At 37.8% G+C, this 20170-nt stretch overlaps 5 protein-coding genes across 5 annotated transcripts; 3 read left to right on the top strand and 2 right to left on the bottom strand.

Moving 5' to 3' along the window:
* Positions 1-1276: 1276 nt before the first annotated feature.
* Positions 1277-1846, top strand: CBG27893 (the record flags this gene model as incomplete). The annotated part of the gene is made up of 2 exons (XM_045240136.1): positions 1277-1291; positions 1565-1846. The coding sequence occupies 2 exons, from the start codon at positions 1277-1279 to the stop codon at positions 1844-1846; spliced, it is 297 nt and encodes a 98-aa protein (XP_045097891.1).
* Positions 1847-7538: 5692 nt separating this feature from the next.
* CBG00126 lies at positions 7539-8515 on the top strand (the record flags this gene model as incomplete). The annotated part of the gene is made up of 3 exons (XM_002645203.1): positions 7539-8282; positions 8331-8394; positions 8445-8515. 3 exons carry the CDS (start codon positions 7539-7541, stop codon positions 8513-8515), a joined length of 879 nt encoding a protein of 292 aa, XP_002645249.1.
* Positions 8516-9067: 552 nt separating this feature from the next.
* On the bottom strand, positions 9068-10779 carry CBG00125 (the record flags this gene model as incomplete). Its single annotated transcript, XM_045240135.1, has 4 exons — positions 9068-9145; positions 9243-9311; positions 10490-10618; positions 10672-10779. The coding sequence occupies 4 exons, from the start codon at positions 10777-10779 to the stop codon at positions 9068-9070; spliced, it is 384 nt and encodes a 127-aa protein (XP_045091483.1).
* A 1677-nt stretch (positions 10780-12456) lies between these two features.
* On the top strand, positions 12457-15677 carry CBG00124 (the record flags this gene model as incomplete). Its single annotated transcript, XM_045240134.1, has 7 exons — positions 12457-12646; positions 12693-12964; positions 13416-13481; positions 13944-14248; positions 14296-14395; positions 14444-14604; positions 14882-15677. 7 exons carry the CDS (start codon positions 12457-12459, stop codon positions 15675-15677), a joined length of 1890 nt encoding a protein of 629 aa, XP_045091482.1.
* Positions 15678-16651: 974 nt separating this feature from the next.
* Cbr-odr-7 lies at positions 16652-18581 on the bottom strand (the record flags this gene model as incomplete). Its single annotated transcript, XM_045240133.1, has 5 exons — positions 16652-16842; positions 16890-17133; positions 17583-17679; positions 17724-18195; positions 18245-18581. 5 exons carry the CDS (start codon positions 18579-18581, stop codon positions 16652-16654), a joined length of 1341 nt encoding a protein of 446 aa, XP_045091481.1.
* Positions 18582-20170: the final 1589 nt, after the last annotated feature.

Below are 20170 nucleotides of genomic sequence, written 5' to 3'. Positions count from 1 at the left end.
CGTCTGAAAGCATCAAATTTTGAAAAAAAAATTTATTCCCCTCCACACGATAATCTTTTTTCTTCTCCTGAGTTCATTTTTTCTGTTTTTCTTTCTGTAAATTCTCGCATTGATGATACAGCTTGAAGAGCTTATCTCCGAAACTGAATTCATCCTGTTTAATATTATTTCTCCTCTCTCGCATACTTTGTACAATGGTTATCCCCATGGAAACTGAAATAAACCTTCCCTTGCCCCACTTTACCTTTTCATTTTTTTTTGAATCTAGCATTGTGTCTTTTGAGTTTAAAATATTGAAAATTCCGATCTGAAAGGGGTTTCCTTACCAAATGAATCACATGATCAGTCACATGTTATAAAAATTTACTAGAGAAAAATGTCTCGAAAACACTCATGGCCATGTAATTAAACTTTTTATCGTTTTGTACTACCAGGATAGTAGGACTGAATTTTTAATTAAATTGGGGTACATTTTGTCAAAAATGAAAGCAACTCACAGGAAATGAGGTATTCTTGACATTTCAATTATTGAAAATGATTTTCAAAAATTATTAAACTGCATACGTTGTTCCGAGTTTGGATTACGCTTTGAGAGAGAGAGAGAGAGAGATAAAGGCACAACCTCAAACCGTTTGCTAAGGATGAAATGATAAGAATTGGTTTTGGACTTTCAGGGGAACTTGTTTTTAATATCAAAACACATACGGTAAATGCCCACATGTAAAATTCTTAAGAGACCATCTCTGAGAAACTCGAAAACATGGCAATGGAAAAAATCAAAATGGTCCTAGAAATCTGATATTGTATATGGTGGGTATAAGGGCTATTCTTATACTTTTGACCATAGTACCCATAGCCCACGACTCTCTCCTGGGCGCGGTGACATACCGTAACCCTGAAAAATTATTTTTGTTCAAAATAATGATATCGACTCAAGTGTTTTTGATTTGAGTTTCTGGTTCAATTTGATCATTTTTTGTGTTGGGACAAATTTTCTACACTTACCCTGAAGTAGAGAAAATTTTACTTTTTTTGTATTTTTTTCACTTTTTCGAAATTTCTCGAAAATTTTCCACTGGTCCAAAAATCAAACCCTAATAGTTCGATACTGTGAACCTGTCTACACGTTAATATCATAATGTCATAAAAAATCCAACGCCCTTAAAAGGATTTCAGTCGAAAAAGTGCGAAAACACCATGTACATGGTAACTAAAATTCGCCCAAAATCGACCACCTCCAATTTTGACCAAACTTGTCCCAGTTGTAGTATTTTTGATGGATAGTATCCTGGCAACGTTTTAAAATTCGTTCTCATCGTCATCGTACATTTTCAGAAGCTCCAAAAAAGCTTTAAAGTCCATTTTCAGTGAAAAACTAAGGGTCGCAAAAATGCATGAAGACAATGAGAACGAATCTTGAAACTTTGCCAAAATACTACTCATTTAAAATACTACATCTGGTATAAATTTGGTCAAAATTGGAGGTGGTCGATTTTGGGCGAATTTTAGTTACCATGTACATGGGTTTTTCGCAATTTTTCGACTAAACCCCTTTTAAGGGAAGCGGATTTTTTATGGCACTATGGTTTTACCGTGTAGGCAGGTTCACAGTATCAAACTACCAGAGTTTGATTTTTGGATCAGTGGAAATTTTTCGAGAAATTTCGAAAAAAGTGAAAAAAAATTCGAAAAAGTGAAAAAATACAAAAAAAAAGTAAATTTTTTTCTACTTCAGGGCAACTGTAGAAAATTGGTCCCATCACAAAAAATGATCAAAAATAGGCCAGTTCACTTTCGATTTCTCCGAGAAATACCAAAAATGTACAAATTACGAGAATTTTGTTGATAATATGACAAGTAGTTTATCAGTTCTGCCTTTTTTAATGAATCGAGATTAATTATCTCAAAGTGCAATGAAAGGTTAGTATTTTTTTTGAGTCCCTTTTTGTGGTTATTGTTTCCCAATATGCAGATAAAATCATCCTTTTCAGTGCCGACCTTTTTCAGTGAGCACGATCGTTTTTCGAATGGACCAGAATAATCCAATTATTGACGTTGAAATGGAGAAAAGGCCATCAATTATTCAAAAAAAAGATACAGAAAAGGATAATAATTGCAGCTGATGCTCTCTATTGAATGCATTTCACTTTTTTTCTGAAACTCACATGGCGATAGTCAATTATTTTAATTGTCTTGAATTATAGCCTACTGTAGTATTTATGAAAGTAATGCACTCTGAAATTGAAAAAAGAGACTATTAAAAGAATAAAGGCTCCTGAAATAATACTTTTAAAATCATTGTTGGTAATTTTTTTAAAAAGTTTCAAATCAGAGTGGTCTCTTTTCCTGTTTAGGATCTCCTATTTTTTCAGAAGTTCCTCAAATTTTTTAGGATTCCTGAACTGAAATATTGCCTTTTTTCGATCTCCAGATTACACTACTGCTAGAAACAATACCGTAGCCTTCAATTGTTGATAATTGAGACAACTGAATAATGGCATGTGAGTTCCAGAGAAAATGTGAGGAGCGTTAAATTGAGAGCATCCGTTGCAATATATTTTTTTTTCAATTTCAGTGTCCCTCGGATTTCTTGTGACCTCTAAACTGGAACAGAGCCAAGAAAGATTCCTAACAATTATTGCCCAATTTTCTATTGTTGTATCTTTAATGAGTTTTGCGCTATATAAGTATTTACTCTGAGCAATTAGTGCTTTAGGGCGTGGTGCACGTCTCTAATCTTTTTAAAAATTTTCTGGATGAATATTGTAACTGTGTTTTTAATGTTATGAGCTACATTTCATCACCGTTCAAGCTGAAATATTTTAATTTTTTTCGTACTTCCCGCAGGAATTTCTGAAAAATGTTAACCCAATTCTAATTTTTTTTCAGTTTTCAGTAACTTAATTTCCCAACAAACAATACCCATATTTGGAATTTATTTTCCTCACACAAGTCAGCCTAAAAAATCAATTAATTTTCCGCCTGACTTTCCCCAGTAATACTAACTCCCAAGAATCTATTTTTGTATTTTGTCCAATTACTTGTTTTCGAAAGTTAATGGCAAAGACGCCTGTCCTGAAAAAACGTGGTATCATGTTTCCTTTTGAAAAAAAAAAGAAGAATAACTGATCATTTGATTCCCAAAGGTATTCCCTCACAAGTACTCTGTAATTTCAACTACTAACTTTAGTCTTCACCACTTTTTATTGCAGATAACTAACGAGTTTTTTTTCTACCGTCTCTGACTTTCGATTCTTTCAAGGTCATTTAATTTTCATATCTCCCGTTTTGCAATTCAGTGCCGAACAAATGTTTCTTTTGTTTTTACCCTTTCCTTGTTTCTTTTCTAAGTTTCTTCTTTTCTGGCCAATCACGTCGACAATGTTCTTTTCTCGACCACAACAGGCCAAGAACCACTCTATTTTTTTTTCACCTTCCTTTCAACCAAAAAGTGTTTCCTTCCCTTTGGAAGTTTTCGTTTCCTTCCTTTTTTGAACACTCTCACTTTTCGCTCTCCCTATAGAATAAACATTCCGATTATGCTTCTTCTCACATAACGCTCTGAGCGTGAATATACAAATTTCCTGCGACGAAACAGTTTTGTTTATCAGTTTTTAAAGTGTGTCCTCATTTTGAAAATGTGCATTCCCAGATTGTTTCGAAGTTCCTTAGCTATTCTGAAAGACCTGTTTTTTTCATGCTTCAGAGCAAAAAAAAAAAGCAAAAAAGGGTGTCTTTCAGTAACCACCCTTGAAATAGATCCCTCGGAAACACCCCCTTCATCAAAATCTTAGGTGTCTCAAAGACATCCCTATCAGTGACTGGTATCGAAAAATATACTCTTCCACTAATTTTTATTACTTCAAAAAAAATAGCACCTGTCATTCATTTCCCTGATGCCCGTGCCAGGCTCCACAAGTTATAGTTTCCACTTCTCAACATTTTGATAACAGGGTATTCCCCAATTGTACCTGACAGTTTGTATACAATTTGCCCTCACCTTTCCATCAATTCTCTTTTCTTTCTCTTCATCTCAATACACATATCAGGAGAAGTCAGGTAATATCAAAAGATGCGGATTATTTCCGGCGATAGAGAGGCAACAGCTTATCACGAAAGACACATTTTCATCGAATTTGCAATTTTTGATGGTTTGAATAGAACCTGATGTTGGCTCTAAGTCGTTTTGATTGGTCAGCAAAGCGAGAGATCACTGTAGAATTTCCAAAGTTTCAGTGGATTTAGACTTTTATACTAATAAAAATTCTATACTATGAAATGTGACTATCCTACTCTATCCTACTTTGAGCAAGGATTTTAGGATTCGAAATCCTGGTTTTTTGATTTTCCAATCTTACACAGTTGGAAACACAAAAAGAAGATCAACTGTTCAACTTGTTTTTTTCACCATATCACATCAGTTTGATTAGATAAAACATCAAAATATTTCATCATCTTTTGGGGCTTCCCTCAGTTTCAAAATCGAATTCATCACAGTTTCCATACTGCACGTCCCAAAAAATCTTATCATTATCCACATCAAATGTTTTTTACTTTGAGAATCTGACAAGGCCAAACCATTACATTTTTTTCCCCGAACTCGCTTTGCTACTGTCAAAAGAAAACGAAAAATAATCTATCACTTGAAGTTTGCCCGTCCCTTGCCGTATCTCGCGCCTTGCCGAACATGTACCTAGTTTTTGGTTTCTGACGTAGTTCGTTGAAAACCCTTATACAGTTGTAGTCAATTTTGTTGATGAGGGTAGCTGACTGGACAATTTTTTTCCGTGCGGAGAAAGGAGAGGAGAATGACTGATAAGATGAAAACGGTCAACGATTAGAAGAAGAAGGGGTTTCCTCATTTGCAAAAGATGGAAAGTATAGTGGTGGAAAGAAAGATGATGCAAACAATTTAAAGCAAAAAGTTCGGGAATGCGGAGATAGGAGAAGTTGCGGTTGGGTGGATGTGTACCTGGGAGTGAATATGTTGTTAAAAATTACTGCATTGGTGATGGGTTACTGTAGTTGCAGATGGGTTACTGTATTTCCTTTTGTCTTCTTCACAGACATTGAGAAGTGGATGAGCAATATTTCCAAAGGACATTAAGCTATGATCAGTACCTCTTATTTTTTAGTCCCGCTAGTTTTGCAAATAACAGGTTCTAGAAAAAGTGTTGCGAAATCGCTTTTTTCATTTTTTTGAGTACTAATAAGATCATAATTTTTTCTAATGTTTCCTTCTCCACCTATTAAAGCAATTCCTAGTATTCAGATACTTGCTAATCCCTTTCTGGAAATGATCATTCTTGCGGGACAGTGTTACTAGAAACCCTTGTTAGCTTGAGTGATCCTTTTTACTCCATTTCGTGCCCAATTTATTCTTCAAATCTCGAAACCCAAACGTCAACCGAAATTCGTCACTTGACCTCATTCCTACTCCTGCCATCTCGCATCTCCATCTTCCACTCAAGCCTTATGGCTTGCACTGCACACCAGAATGCGCTCAGCATTCTCTTTTTGCTTGTCGCCTGGATTCAATTCTTCAGTTTTTAATGTATCCTCTCCTCCACCTTCTTGGCTTGAAAATCAATCAAAGCTCATGGATAGAGGGCAGAAGGCAGAGCAAGAAAAGTCTGCGCCATGCATTCTTCTCCGCTTTCTTAATGCATTTTGAGCTTCCCGAGATTGAAGCAAAAATGTTTTCGAGGCACATTCATTTGCATTCCAGGCTGTTTTTGACTTTATGAGATTGCAAAAAACATGCATTTCCATTTAACGAGTCGCAAAGTGCCTTGATTATCAGTTTATTTAGTTGGGAAGCACTCGGCAGTTTCCGAGAAAGAATATTTTGATTAGGAGTCAGATTTTTTGTAAATACTTCAGTAAGACACGTATAAAACTTTGAGTTTCTTACAGTGCCGGTCATAAATATATGGAAAAATGTGTTTTTAAGTTGATTTTGACCATTTTCAGGAGTCTGGAGCCCGGCTGCCAAGAGTCGGATCACTTTGAAAATTTTGAAAATTTTAAAACAGACCTAGATTGGAAACTTTGCATTTACAGAATTTTTCGAAAGTTCCTAATTTTTCAGTAGTCTGGCGATTTCTGAAGGACACCCATTTTTTCCTATTTTATACTGAAAATTTGAAAAAAGAAAGTGTCTTTCAGAAATCGGCAAATAACTGAAAAACTAGGAATTTTCAAAATGTTCTGTGAATGCAAAATTTTTAATCTAGGTTTGTTTTATAATTTCCAAAATTTTCAAAGTGATCCGACACTTGACATCCGAGCTTTAGACTTGTGAAAATGGTCAAAATCAACTCGATTTATCATATATCTTCCGCCGACACTGTATTCGTAATGACAAACCGTTTGTTCGCCGGCACACGTTGTTTGAAATAACTTATTTTCCCCTATTAACTTCTCAACAAACTTCTGAAGCACCAGAAAATCATTCATCGAACACTCAGTACCTAATTCATACTGTAAACCTGCATTCCATCTCGTGTTCTTCAAGTTCGGTCATGCGATCGGACTTCCTATCTGATCTTTTCGTCATCAACGTATTCCCCCGTCTTCCCAATCCCTGCCCCCTGTAGCCCTGCCAACCCCTTCTCGACATTTCTTTTCTCCGTCTCTTCTGTCTTAGTAAAGAAACTAATTTGATATTGTTGTTCATGAACACATTCTATAATATAGGCAATCTGCTACTCGGAAAGCCGCCACAAAAACCAAATCCCCCGAACAGGAGTGTCGTTTGGCGACAGCAGGCGCAATGGCGAGCGCGTTGGCGACGGCCATCCATCGTTTCGTGTGTTCTTTTCCTTTTTATTCTCTCCCCTCTCACCCTTTCCTCGTCCTCTGTCTTCGTGCTTCCCCACACACAAACACCACTTCTCATTCTTTTTCTACGGTTAGATGCAAAATTTTGCAGTATCGTTGAATCGGAGAAAAAAGAGGAAAAGGAAGACTGCCCCGCCGAAAAACACGCATTCAATCTTACATTTAGTTTAAATTGGCAGCGCGCCTAATAGGGAAAAAACTGTGATACGCTTTTGATGAAAGTTAGTAACATTCCTTCTCCTCTTTTTTCTTACTCTTCTTCTCTACTCTTCTTTACTCCCATTCAATGTTTATCTTTTTCTCCTCCTTGGGTGCTGTAAACAATCAAACTGTGCTCGCCAGTGCAGATGATAAAGGTCGCGTGGTCGAAAGGGGTATTCCCTCAAAAAGATCAGGTTGATAAAAAATCAGAGACGTCAGTCGTGTTGTACCCCCGGGGTATACGGTCACATGTTTCCTTTTTTCTCTTTCTCGAATGTTTTTTCAAATAGTTTTCTGGATTCCTCTCTTTTTCGAACAGAGAGGGGAAAGACCTCATTGTCAGATAGAGATTCCGCCTCTTTCCTTTTAGTTGAGTTAACAGGACATAGGCCTTTCATTTCTTTTGATTTCGTTCATCTCGTCTATACTTTCTCTTTTTTCTCCTCTCAATATCTTAAACATTTCTTTGATTTTCAGTGTCCCATAGGGTAATAATGGTGGATCCACGCCCAATGCTTGAAAATGTCCGCGACTTGGCAGGCGAAGCAGCTCGTCATCAGCTCCGTTTTGCTAGACAAGCAGCAATCCGTAGTGGACTCTACTTGCCACCACTGCCAGTGCCACACTTACTCTTTCCAAACCTCAACCATGCTCCAGAAGCGGACCATCGTCAGGATCTGTTGGCAGAACTTCGTGTTGAGAATTTCCGTATGCAGCAACAGCATTTGAATGAAGCTGAGAACAACGACTACCGTCCAATGTCTCCAGAAAACAGCGACAATGAAGATGACGAGGTGATGGAGGCTCATCAGAGACAGCGTCGGATGAGACGTCACTGGAGAAACTACATGCATCAGAGAGTCGATCCAATTCCACAAGGAATCATCGATCGCCTGATGGAGGAACTTGAGAGAGAGGCGCGTCGTCCACTTCAGAATCGTCAGAACCAGAACAATAACAATAACAACAATGTTAACAACAACAACAACGGAAACTACCGTAACTTCAATGGAATGCTCTCTCCGCTACCATCTCCAGGAGGATCGCCACCGGAGTCTGAAGATGAGGAGGAACCAGAGGATCAAGCAAGAGCCGCCGATGCTGATGTTGAAATGTTGAATGTGCAGTTCATGGAAATGCAACCAAATCAGGCACGATCACGCAAGCGCCAAAACTCCAAGGCACCAGTTGCCATTAAGAAGAAGAGAGTCACTTTCAAGAGTGAGTCGGCAGATGAGGTTAGTGTTCATGAAATAATCTACAGTTTTGAATACAATAATTTCCAGGCTGCTTACTCTGACGACGATGACATCTATGACAATATTCCAAAAGTTGCAGTTTACCAAAAACGTAAGTACTTGTAAACCTGAGTCGTATAATCTAAATTATTAAATTTCCAGAAAACGAAGATGACGATGAGGGATTCTTCGGAGGACCATCTCGTCGGCAACAAAACATCCGCTGCGCTTGAACTTTCGGTTTCAATATATATAATTTCTGTATTTTCTTTTTTTCCACATTTCTCAAATTCTCTCCTTAACACGCATACCGGTGTTCAGGAAATCAATTTTCTGAACCATCGCTCCCGAACAATAGTTGTCATCTCTTTTTTTTCTTCTATTATTTTTCTCCCTTCATGACATTTTTTTCCAATTTCCAGTTTTACGATTTCCTGTCATGTCCTTTGAACCCTTTCATCCCTATTTTTCACCCCTTCACAGCACTTCCACACAACCAGTGAAGATCTCTTTTCAAATTCAAATTCATGACTTTAGTAGTCAATTGATTTGAGCACGCATTTTAAACTTCTCAACAACCCCTAAAATACAAAAAAAAACAAATTGCTTCTTTGCTTTATTAGCTTCATAACTTGCAAAACTTGATTGTAATCTATATATTTTGGCTTCAATAAAAATTCGAAAAAAAAAAACAAATTTTGGAATAATCGGGACTGGAAAGTGAATAACCGACAAGTGAACAGAAGGAATGTTGGGTATACCGGGAACAATTCTTGTTTCTTGGTTTAATAGAACTGCTCAATATGATCAATTGGTCTCTGTGTGGTGTAGGACAGATAGCTATTCCAGAAGAATGCGACGACCTGGAGAAAAATAACAAAATTGATATCAAATATTTTGCAGCAGTGTTCAAAGTACAAACTATGCAATTCTGATTTCTACAGTGTCCCGAAAGCTTACCTGGTTTAGAATGACTCTATAATTCAAAGGTATGAAACACAAGTTGACGACTTGGACCAATGGCCATATCTGGAAAATAAGTTTGGGCACTAGAAATATATGGTTATCACCTAATTTAATGACATTTTTTGATTCTTTATGTTTTTACGGTCTCACGATTATATAACGGTCACACGAAACAAATGAATTCGATTTCATGGTCCCTATATTGAGAATATTACGGACCTTTGAAAAAATAGCGGTCCAGTGGAAGAATTCACGGTCTCATCCAAAATCGTACGTTTTGATGAAAAGTTTTGGCCTTTCGAGCTACAGACAGACTCATGCAAAAAAGTTTGTATTTCGGAATTCAAAATTAACTGGTTCATGAGACCGTTTTTTTATGATTGGACCGCAACTTTTTTATAGATTCGTAAAAGTCATGAAGAGCTTGTATTTCTTATTACTTGTCTTTTGAGATATCATTCATTTTTAGAATGTTATGAGGTTCACTCTCAGACTTTCAGATTTTTTAATTTTTCGTGTGAAATGATGGTTAGTTCAAAAATTCGACAACACAACTGATAGGAAAATTTCCAATAATATCTAAACCTATTCAATTTTTTCAGTTTCACAAAATTTATGCTAACTGCAAAACTCCATGTCCGGCTCGCACATTATTCATTTCCGTTCACCTATTATCCAGTTTTCACAAGTCTTATTTCCTTTCATTCTAACTTCTTGCAGTTTTATTTTTTGCCCTTTTCGACAGTTTCTTCTTTTATTGTCAGAAGCTGGCTCTAGTGAGCTCTAAACTTTATGAAGCCTTGCTACATTACCGCGATACCGCGACAATTAGCCGTAGACTGTTTTTGCATTCCAATTTGCTGATTTTCTAACGAAGACGTCTATCCGATGTATGAAACGAAAAAGGTCGAGGGCAAAGAAAAAAGCCTTGTTGACGGCAACGCACATTATCAGACTTTTAGCTATTCTTTTCGTTTCTTATTCAACGTTTTTTGCTGATGGAAACAAGAGCAAAGTTTGTTACTTTTGGGAGAAAGAGGAAAAAGCAAAAAAAGAAATAGAGAAGGACTACTGTGAGTATTAAAGTAGTACCCCCAGCCAACAGAAGAAATTGTGAAAATTGCCTACATACTTCCCCACCGTTTCTGAATCAATTTCAAATTAATATTCCTCCAAACAATATCTTCAACAAAATCTAGACATCAAAGAAATCCTGACCGTCCATATTCTGTTTTTTATACCTTCAAACTGGTGGCGTAGATGTTCAACCAATCTTCCTTCAATAGTTCACATGACTTTCCAATGGATTGATGTTGTAAAAATCGCAGATTAAATATAATTGCCGCGTTGAAAAGGGGACTAAAACATAGCTGAAATGAATGAAAAAAAATGACTGTATCGTTTAATATTCGCGGAATAATACCTGATCTATACATAGTTTTTTGGCCAACAGCAGCGTTCTACTGCCTCCCTTCACTTTTTCCAACACACGAAACCATATAAATAGCGTTGGAGCCTTAAGGAAAATCATTATGCACAAGTCGTTTGGTTGATCAGATTCACCATGAAACAGCTGGAAAGGAACGAAAATCTCGCCGTTCTCCATTTATCCCATCCTTTGTTATTTGACATGTATTGTGCAAAGCAGTCTCCACATCCGCTAATTGTTCCTGCAAAAACTATGAATTGGGCCCAACTCTTTGTTTATTGCTCTGAAAATGTCTAATTCGTTTTATTGTGTTGTGTATAAGATATATCATAAGAGGCGCCAGAGGTTGTGTTGGCGTCTTTGATGTGTTTTTGGGAGCGAGTAGCTACACTCTTGTTTGAACGTTTTACAGTATCATCTCAGAAAACAGAGATAGTTTAAATAGAAAATCGATGAAATCTGTCATTGAACTTGTTTTCTAATGAGCAAACATCATAATTAAGTTCATTGCTCAATAGTTCATATCAGTTGTTCACTCGTTTTACATTATTCGTCGTTTTTTAATTATCATTTTTAGCCCAATAACCACAAGAGTGCAGGTCGAAACCTATTGGCTAGCAAAGAATAGTCAGCAAAATATCAAATCACGTTTTGAAAACCTGAGTTGTGATTTGTACATGTGGAAAAGTGCCTAGATTGTTTTGACATATTTCAACTATGAAGCGAATTTCAGCGGAGCCAAGAAGCTGTCTAGCTCGAAACTTGCGTTGTAATATTCTGGTTGCTAATTGAAAACGCTAAATTGTGCCAAAAGATGTCGGTATATTTTCAGAAAAGTTTTTAGGCTGACCGAAATAGGATTCTCCCACTCCTAAGAAACCGCTAGCACTTTGGTACTTAGATTTCGGTCGCACGAGTTTGATTTTATACACTAATATAGCAAAATTCTCATAAGGCTTGACAATTTAGACGGTATTCAGTCGTTCTAGATCTTTCCAACTCAGCATAAGCTTATTATATCTTCAGAAATATGCGTGTAACATGAGTATTCATGAAATGTGACAATTTTTTAAGTTCTTCTTGATTTTTACACTCACCAGCTATGCACATCTGTGTTGGCAGCGGTCTTGTGGCGAGTTGACGTTGAAAAAAACGCAATATCCTCATGGCACACTAATTAAATTGTGTTCTTGTACATTCAGTCATGTTCCAATATGAATTCCTTCTTTGATAATTGAGAAAATGCGTTTTCCATCTCACACGTACGTGAAAACCGCTAATTTCTCGGACACCAAAGTTCATTTTCAACGATTTTATCCATACAGCGCATTTACCTCGCGTGGCCGCGGCCGTCTGGCCTAGGAGTCTCCTCAGCGGAACAGACGTGTATGTGTTTTGTGTGTACGCGCGGAACGATTCTTTGTGTGCGCGCGCAACGGCCACTGTCCCTTTATCTCTCTGCAGACGACCCCATTTTCTTTGTTTGTGGACTGTCGGGTTATCGATTTTCTAACGTCTGCGCGTCGCGTTGCCTTGCAGTTTTTCCTTGCAATTTTCCTTTAAAAAAGTGCGCAATTTTTGAAATATTAAAATAAGGTTATAGAAATAATCAGTTTCTTAAAATTTTAGCTATTAGAAACACGCAAAAACAAGAGTGGCTAAATTTTTTCTAATATTTTGTTTTGTATAGGCCTCGTTCTCTATCTCGGTCGCTTTCTCATGTTCTTTTCTCATTATCAAAATCACTAATTTTCAGGATAACACCATCATCCTACAACAATGCCTGGTCGAATCGATCTGAGCAACAATGCGTCCGTGCGAATGATCAGTCTTAATGTGGACAATTTGGCGTGCGCTTACCTGGCCAATCTCTACATTCCAATTTTCACACTGGACACTGAGAAGGTTTTGCGGCGTTACGAGGTGCCGAATCAAATTTCCGGACTCCATTTCAGCATGAACAAAAAGAGTAAGTTTATAATAAGCATTGATGGTAATTAAAGAATAATTTCCAGATGTGATCTATGCTGTCGACGACTCATTCGGTCTTCACGTATTCGACGTTCGCACCGACACCAAGAAGAAGCACCGCCTGAACCCAGAGTGCGAAAACCATAACGTGGTGTGCACGGCGCTTTCGTCGAATAATGAGATGATCGCTGTAGCCAGTTCGGAGTTTGGTGGTGGAATCCTCGATGTGCGTGGATCCCGACGACGTGAACATCATGCTCATGTCATCTCGTTGTATGACGCTCGGTATCCAACAGATCCAATCACCAGCTACTACGTAAGTTTTCGTTGAGATTTGGAAACAGAAACAATAGAAAACTGTTCGATACTAACAGCTGACGGGGTCAACAGTGTATCAAGAGCCATTAATCCTCGTAGAAAAAGATAAATAGAAATGGACGTGTCTGCCTGAGATTTGCTAGCCCCATACTACCAGTTTTGTATGTCAGCTCTGGGGACTATTCGTAACAAGTACTGAGAAAGAAATGGACAGGACTTCACGGAACGGCTACCCCAAGTTTCTCAAAAGTTTATTTACCGTCTCAGCACCTAGAGTAGCTAGAACCTAAATGAAAAACGTTAACAATAAAGCAGCACCTAATCTCATTGACGTAGGACCCTTGTTCGAAGAATCCTCAACTGCGCTTGAGCTGCCATGCACACATTATTCTAGAGAATTGTCCATGTGGACGAGAGCCTGGAAAGATGTGCAAAAATTTTTAAAAAAGTATGACCAAACAAAAAAATCGCAGCTCATTTTTCTTCTAAAATGGTCACAACACCAAGAGACAATGGCTTTCAAGCAACTGGTTCAAATTTTGGACATTTCGCCTGCTCGTAGAGCGACCTTGCTACTCTAGCGGAAGCAAAAACGCCACATGGGCTGTATTTTAAGAAAAAAAAAATACTTAAAAGAACTCACTGTCTTATTCTCAAGTAGATTCGTTTTTGAAATCAATTAATATTTAAAATCAGATAAATTTAGAAGAATCATACTAGAAAACGAGAAAAACCAGAAATACGAACAAATAACTACCTTTCTGTCGTACAATTAATTACTGCATTAATTATATTTGCAAATTAGGTCCCGTGTAATTCAACACAGATAATCTCACTAGAGCGAGTTTGCTTGCCTACTTTTGCGCAGTGTTAATCTGAATTGAATTAACCCAAAGCGACACAATGCAAAAAATACAAAACATTCAGAAAGTTCAAAAAACATTTTTGATTCAATAGCCATATTCAAAATATTTCAGAAACGACACAAGGCCAGTGTGACCAGCATGGAATTTTATCTCAACGGCAACTACCTCATCACCGGAGACAACGATGGAGCTATCAAGTCGTTTGATTGCTCACTTCGTGACGAGGACAATGCCATTCGATGGGAACGTTGGGTCAAAGGACCGATCTCAAAAGTTGGAGTCATCAACAAGAGAATTGTCTATGGAGTGAGCAACCGTTCCGAGGGAACTGTCTTTGTCGATGCCAAGGGATCACTGGAAGTTCTCTACGGTAGTGTGAACAATAGTGCAGATGAGCCAATTGTGAAGCATTCCAAGTAAGTTTGCTTTGTACTTTGCGAGTTTATAACTAATCTACTTTCAGGGCATTCTTCAAGAAGCCAGAATGGTGTGTGGGACTTATCAAAGGGGTCACAGATGACATTCCACTAGTAGCTGTTCATGGAGTTGAGAAGAAGAAATTCGTGAGTGTTACGAAATCGGTGGACCTGGAATAGTTTGTTCTTTTCCAGATTTCGCTGACCGCAATGAACCAAGAAGGTGTTCGTCAGGATACACCGCTTCTATCCTATACAGGACACACTGGAGAGGTCAAATGCATGACAGCTACACCGAATCTTCTTTTGACGGGAGGAGAGGACGGCAAAGTTGTTGTTCAAATTGCGAACTTCAAGTGAGTTAGAAAAAATCAGGAATTTGAAAAGAATAGTCCTCTCAAGATGAGCAAGGTTGCCAAGACGCACATTCATTGACTCGTCTGGCCACTGAAGTTTAAAATATCTTGTAAATTATGTTCACGCTGTCTAAAAGATATCACCAGTCGGGATTTCCGACGACCTATGAAATTTCAATTTTTCTGTAAAATTCAAAACGAACATTGGTTGTTACGAGATGGCGGACGTTCTCAATCCAATTCCACATTTTCATTTTTCAAAATCAGTCTATTTCAGGAATCCAAAGTTTGGCGAGGACAATTTGCCATCACACCATCGCTTGACACTTCGTCGTGGAAAATTGGCTGAACAGGCAGACAGAGGGGAAAGCGGCGATAGTGATTCTGCTGGAAGTGATTTAGACTCTGACAGCAACAATCCAAGCACTTCTGCTGCGGCATCCTCTTCCAAATCAAAGTCATCCTCTTCTTCTTCAAAAGAAAAGACGGAAGCTTCATCGAAGCCCAAGAAGGACGAGAAGGAGAAAAAAGAAAAGAAAGAGAAAAAGAAGGATCAACCTTTGATTTCTTCAGCCGGTGCTTCGTCCTCTTCGACTTCTAAGCCAACTGCCGAATCTTCTTCGAAATCTGAATCAGATAAAAAGAAAGAACAGAAGGAGAAGGAGAAGGAAAAAGAGCGTAAGGAGCGAAAGGAGAAGAAGGAAAAAGGTGATCAGTCTTCGACTTCATCTACTACTGCTGTCGCTTCTTCCTCGTCATCATCGTCCCGCCATGAGACCAAGGAGGAACGTCGTGCTCGTAAAGAAAAAGAAGCTGCCGAGGAGAAAGCCAAGCTTGATGCAAAGCTTGCAGCGATGACCGCGGAAGAGAGAAAAGCTTGGGATGAGCGTGAAAAGAGAAGATTGGCGAAGCTAGCTGAAACTCCAGAACAACGTGCTGAGCGCAAGCAGAAGGCTCGTGAAGAACGTGAACGTATTGAGAAATTGGAAAAGGAGGAGAGAAGAAAGAAGAGGCGCGAGGAGAAGGAAGCTGCTGCTGGAGCATCGTCTTCCAAGAAATCTAAGACTGAATGAAACACGACAAACACAAAAACTATATTTATCATTGTTGTTTAAATCCATTATTTTTTGTCTTCAGCGTTCATCCTTTTCTTTATAAGTATTTCCAATTTTTGGCGAGCTCCGAAAATTGGTGTCTTGGTTTTACGGTTTTCCTACCATGGTTCTTTTTTTTAACACATCTTACACAGCCCAGTCTATCCCATTCATTCCCAGTTCTACTCTTAGTATGACTTGATCTCAAGTTCCCTAAACTATTTTACTTCCATGCCCATACCTCTTCTTTCCATCCTGATTTTGTTGAATGATTTCATTAACTGTTCAGCAGCTAACTTTTTCCCTTTTTAAGATTGGTGCCCCAACAACTTATATACACTTCATGGATCAAGTTTCATACTGGCATTCGCCGAAAAAGTTTTGGTAACCATTTTTTTTTTAATTTCTCAAACATTACATTCGAATGCTTTTTTGCTGAGAGTCACATCACTCTCAATAAATCCATTTTCTGTGAAATTTTATTTGTTTTCATGTTCAGGGCAGGTTTTACAATTTTCAAAGACCGGAATACCTCTAATAAAGCGTCACAATCAAATTTATCTAATGGTTTTGTAACAGCCGTTTCTTAAATGACTGTCTATTACAACAAAAACGTTTATTGACAGATGAAAAATACAAAAATACGAGAAAGACAAGACTAGAATGTGAGAAAATAGATGAGAAAATGTAAGAAATCGTTAGCAAAAATGAAATTGGATTTTTGTCTGAGATTTGGTGAAAGTGGATATTTTCAAAAAAACAAAACAATTGCTGATGATAGAAATATCAATTCAATTGATAAATCTACTGGTGAGATATATTTGATGGAAGTAACTCTTCAAGGATAATGAATATTTTGATTTCAGTGAAATTATATCCAGTTAGAATGGTTTGAAAAAGATTTTGAAAAAGAATGAATTACGATCTGATTGAAAATCGAAAGCTTTACCAAACTATGTAGAACTGTTGTTTTCGGTCACCGATGGACGACCAGATTCAGCGGTAGAGGGTTGAGATGGAACGGCTGATGAGTTCTGCTGGAATGGCGGATAGAAACAACCAGGGAAGAAGTTATCGAACCCAATTTTCGGTGGAGGAGGTGTGGAGCCGGTGGATTCTCTTCGGGCGCGCTTATGTTGTACGTCTGAAACCAGATTTTTCACAAAAACTGTGTACGATAATAATTCTCACTTTCAGGAAGCATTCCAATATCCACACATCGTTTCATTCTACACGCACGGCAAATTTTCCGATATCCAGTACCATCACGACTAGCGTTTGTACATCTTTGATTTCGTTTGCACACATAGGATTTGTCATCGCTGATGGTCCTTCTGAAAAATGCTGCACACGCGGCACATGTGCGAGCGCCAAAGTGAAGACCATTTGCATGAGTTGAAAGACAGACCTGGCAATCGTGTAGAGAGCCGGGAGGCTGGAATTTCATTTTTTGCCGTTCGTTTTTAGACTTACACAAAAACCAATGAATCATATTATTTTTGTCAAGCGGCGATGACAGGCCGAAAGTTTATTTAAAAGCGCATCGTCGGTCTTGAAGCGAAATCAGCTACGGTTTTCACGAAAAAAAATTATGAGCCTTTGATACAATACTCTGGAATCATTTTATCTTTGCTTATCTATCTCATATTTTTTGCTTATTCTCTTTCATTTTCTTCAGATTCTGATGAATAATCTGCGGAATTTCTTCATAAAATAGAAAAATATCCAAAAATGGGTCGAAGTGATTCCGAAATACTGTAAAAAAGCTCATAAATTAATCTGTGAGAACCGTAGGCTTCAGCATCATCTCAGAACCGATGATGTGCCTTCAAACAAATTTTCGGCCGCACTGTTCATCACCGTCAGAGAAGAATAATATCTTACCGGGCTCAATTCTGGCTTGAATGTGTTGTTGGTAGCAATGTCTAATGGAGCTACAGGAACTGAATAAAATGTCGGGGTGAACGATGGTAGAGCAGTTCTGAAAGCTTTAAAATAGCTGGAATAATATTTTGCAGTCTCGACCTCGACTGTTCGAATTGTTTATCAGTAGATAGGGATGAATATCGCTGATGGTCTGTCTTGGCTTCGTTCTGCTTCTTGCTATCCAAATTCTCCATTGGCTCATCTTTGACCGCTTTCATTTCGGATCCGCTTTCAAACTTTTCGTCGAGAGACTGTTTGATATTGTATTCCGCTAAAAGAACTGGTGGTTTATCTGGAGTGCTACTAGTAGCTTGAGTCAAAGATGTCTCTTGATATGACTGGAGACTTTCTTTTCCCTTTGCTGTTGAATTAATAGAAGGATGCTGACCATGCTGTGGTGTGTTGAAGTTATCCATTCCCATCATTGGATTATGCATAGCTGGGCTGATTTGGAAACTGTTCCATGCTGGATTGACAAATTGAGGACCGAAAGGAGTCGGGAAAAATGCGTTTCGTTGAAAACCGTTAAACCGTTGGTAATCGGTGAAATCGGGAAATGGTAAACTCGGAACTAAACAGTTAGTTTTATCGGTTTAGTTTATGACAAAAATGTTTCTCACCTATTCTAGGAAAGAAATGTTGCATGAACGGGGCAGTCGTCTGTTGTCGAGCCAAATCATTGTCAAAATCGTGTGATACTGGTTCCCTGACTCTGTGCTGCTCTTCATAATTGAACGGATGCTGGGATCCTGGAGGTCTCCCAGTGAATGGCGGCGGGAACTGTTGCCCCCATTGCTGTTGTCCATTATTGTTTGCTTGCAGGTCAACCTTTTCTGCCATATTTTTTAGTAATGCGACCGTTACATCCGATTCTGATAAAATCATTGGATAACAAGTGAAATGTGGCATTGCCATGATACAATTGATACAGTAATACCCGAGCATTCCTTTATTCATTCCGGTGCCGTAAATATCACAAGCCAGTTCTGAATGTGTACACAAGTTAAAGAGTACTATGACTTTCAACGAGAACATCAAGATGAAATCAGAAAGATATAATCGGCTACAAAAACAGAGTAACCAGACTGCACTTTTTAGAAATTCCTACAAAGTGCGTGGTTGTAACGTTAATAAGTAACATTCCTGAATACTGTTGGTTAGAAAGACCATAAAATTCTGGAAATCATAAGATACCGTATAATAATCAGAATTTGGAGTTGAGCGAGGGACAAATAAGAAATGGTTTAAATTGTAGTTTAGGATACAAAAAAATTCTTCTCGATAACATGTGAGATACGTCCCATCTATTTGGAAATTCTTGGAAATTACTCACTATACCGAAATACAAAAAATGAAGATAAACAGAATACGGTGAATGTTTTTGGTCGAATGAGCAATTTTGCTGAGAAAAACTAAAACAACATAGTAAGCCAAAATGTTGAGGTACGAAATTATGGATTTTGACGGGGAAACCAAAGTATGGCTGTGCTAGAGCTCGCTCAGTTAATAATAGTTCTCCAAAATTTCAACTGCCATCCGCTCCAATTTTCCTCAAATAAAAAAGAAATAAAAAAGTTTTATGCCAGAAAAAGAGTTCGAACTTAAAGTGTATAAATGCAGAATAATTATTTAAAAACTAATAAAAGGAAATGTAATTTACCGTAAAACCTGTAATAGGCCCTTCTATTACAGGTTTTACGGTTAATCATTAAATCAGATAATTTATTTGTGTTCAATCCCATTATTTCAACATATTAAAATTGGAAGGACACTGAATCTTATTAATTTTATGAAAAATAATTATTGTGTTGGGAACAATGTTCGAAATAATTGGAAACACACGTAACAATTTTTGTAGGGTAAGACAACTGCCAGTAAATTAAAAATTACTAACCAAGCAGTCAAATTGATAGCCACGATTATCTAGTCACGATATTTCTAATATAGACAGGTTACAACGGCCAAGCTCCCCTACTCAGATCGGCCTCGTGAGGGGCATTTTTTCTGAGTCTTTCATGTCCTGCCCTCTAATGTTTTATTACACCTGATCAATAAACAAATTAAATTAAAGCTGCCACAGGATTTGTATTTAGGTTGATGAGCTCATCCTTAACAGAACAGTCTAATAGGCACAAAACGCTCATGGTCTAGGTCTTCTAAGATAGGTAGGTTACAACAGGTCAGCTGCCTAGGGCTTTTTTGGTTGGTGATTTTTTGAGTTGATTATTGGGTTGGAAGCTGTTTGGCTGCTTTCTTTTTTGGGTATTTGGGCTTACGTCAGTCCATTAAAAACGTTTTAACGTGGCTCCTAATTTAGACAGCAATGGCCACAGGTAAAAATTGAAACCGCATTTTTTAAAAAATTCGACACCTCTGACTTCTCGACTGGACGAAATGTGGACGAATTGTCCAAAGATACTGGAGTAAATTGTGAGATCTCAATACATTTTCTTGTATCTTCCACCCCAATTTCAATTACAATTTCCAGGGTGCCATTTTTGCAGTACTGATACTTCAATTGTTATAGTCACTAACACAAACACAAA

The sequence above is a fragment of the Caenorhabditis briggsae genome (assembly GCF_000004555.2).
Source record: "Caenorhabditis briggsae complete genome, chrX, whole genome shotgun sequence".
In the NCBI taxonomy this organism is placed as follows: Eukaryota; Metazoa; Nematoda; class Chromadorea; order Rhabditida; family Rhabditidae; genus Caenorhabditis; species Caenorhabditis briggsae.
Note: the sequence above shows the minus strand (reverse complement) of the source record. Positions and strands in the feature narration are given on the sequence as shown.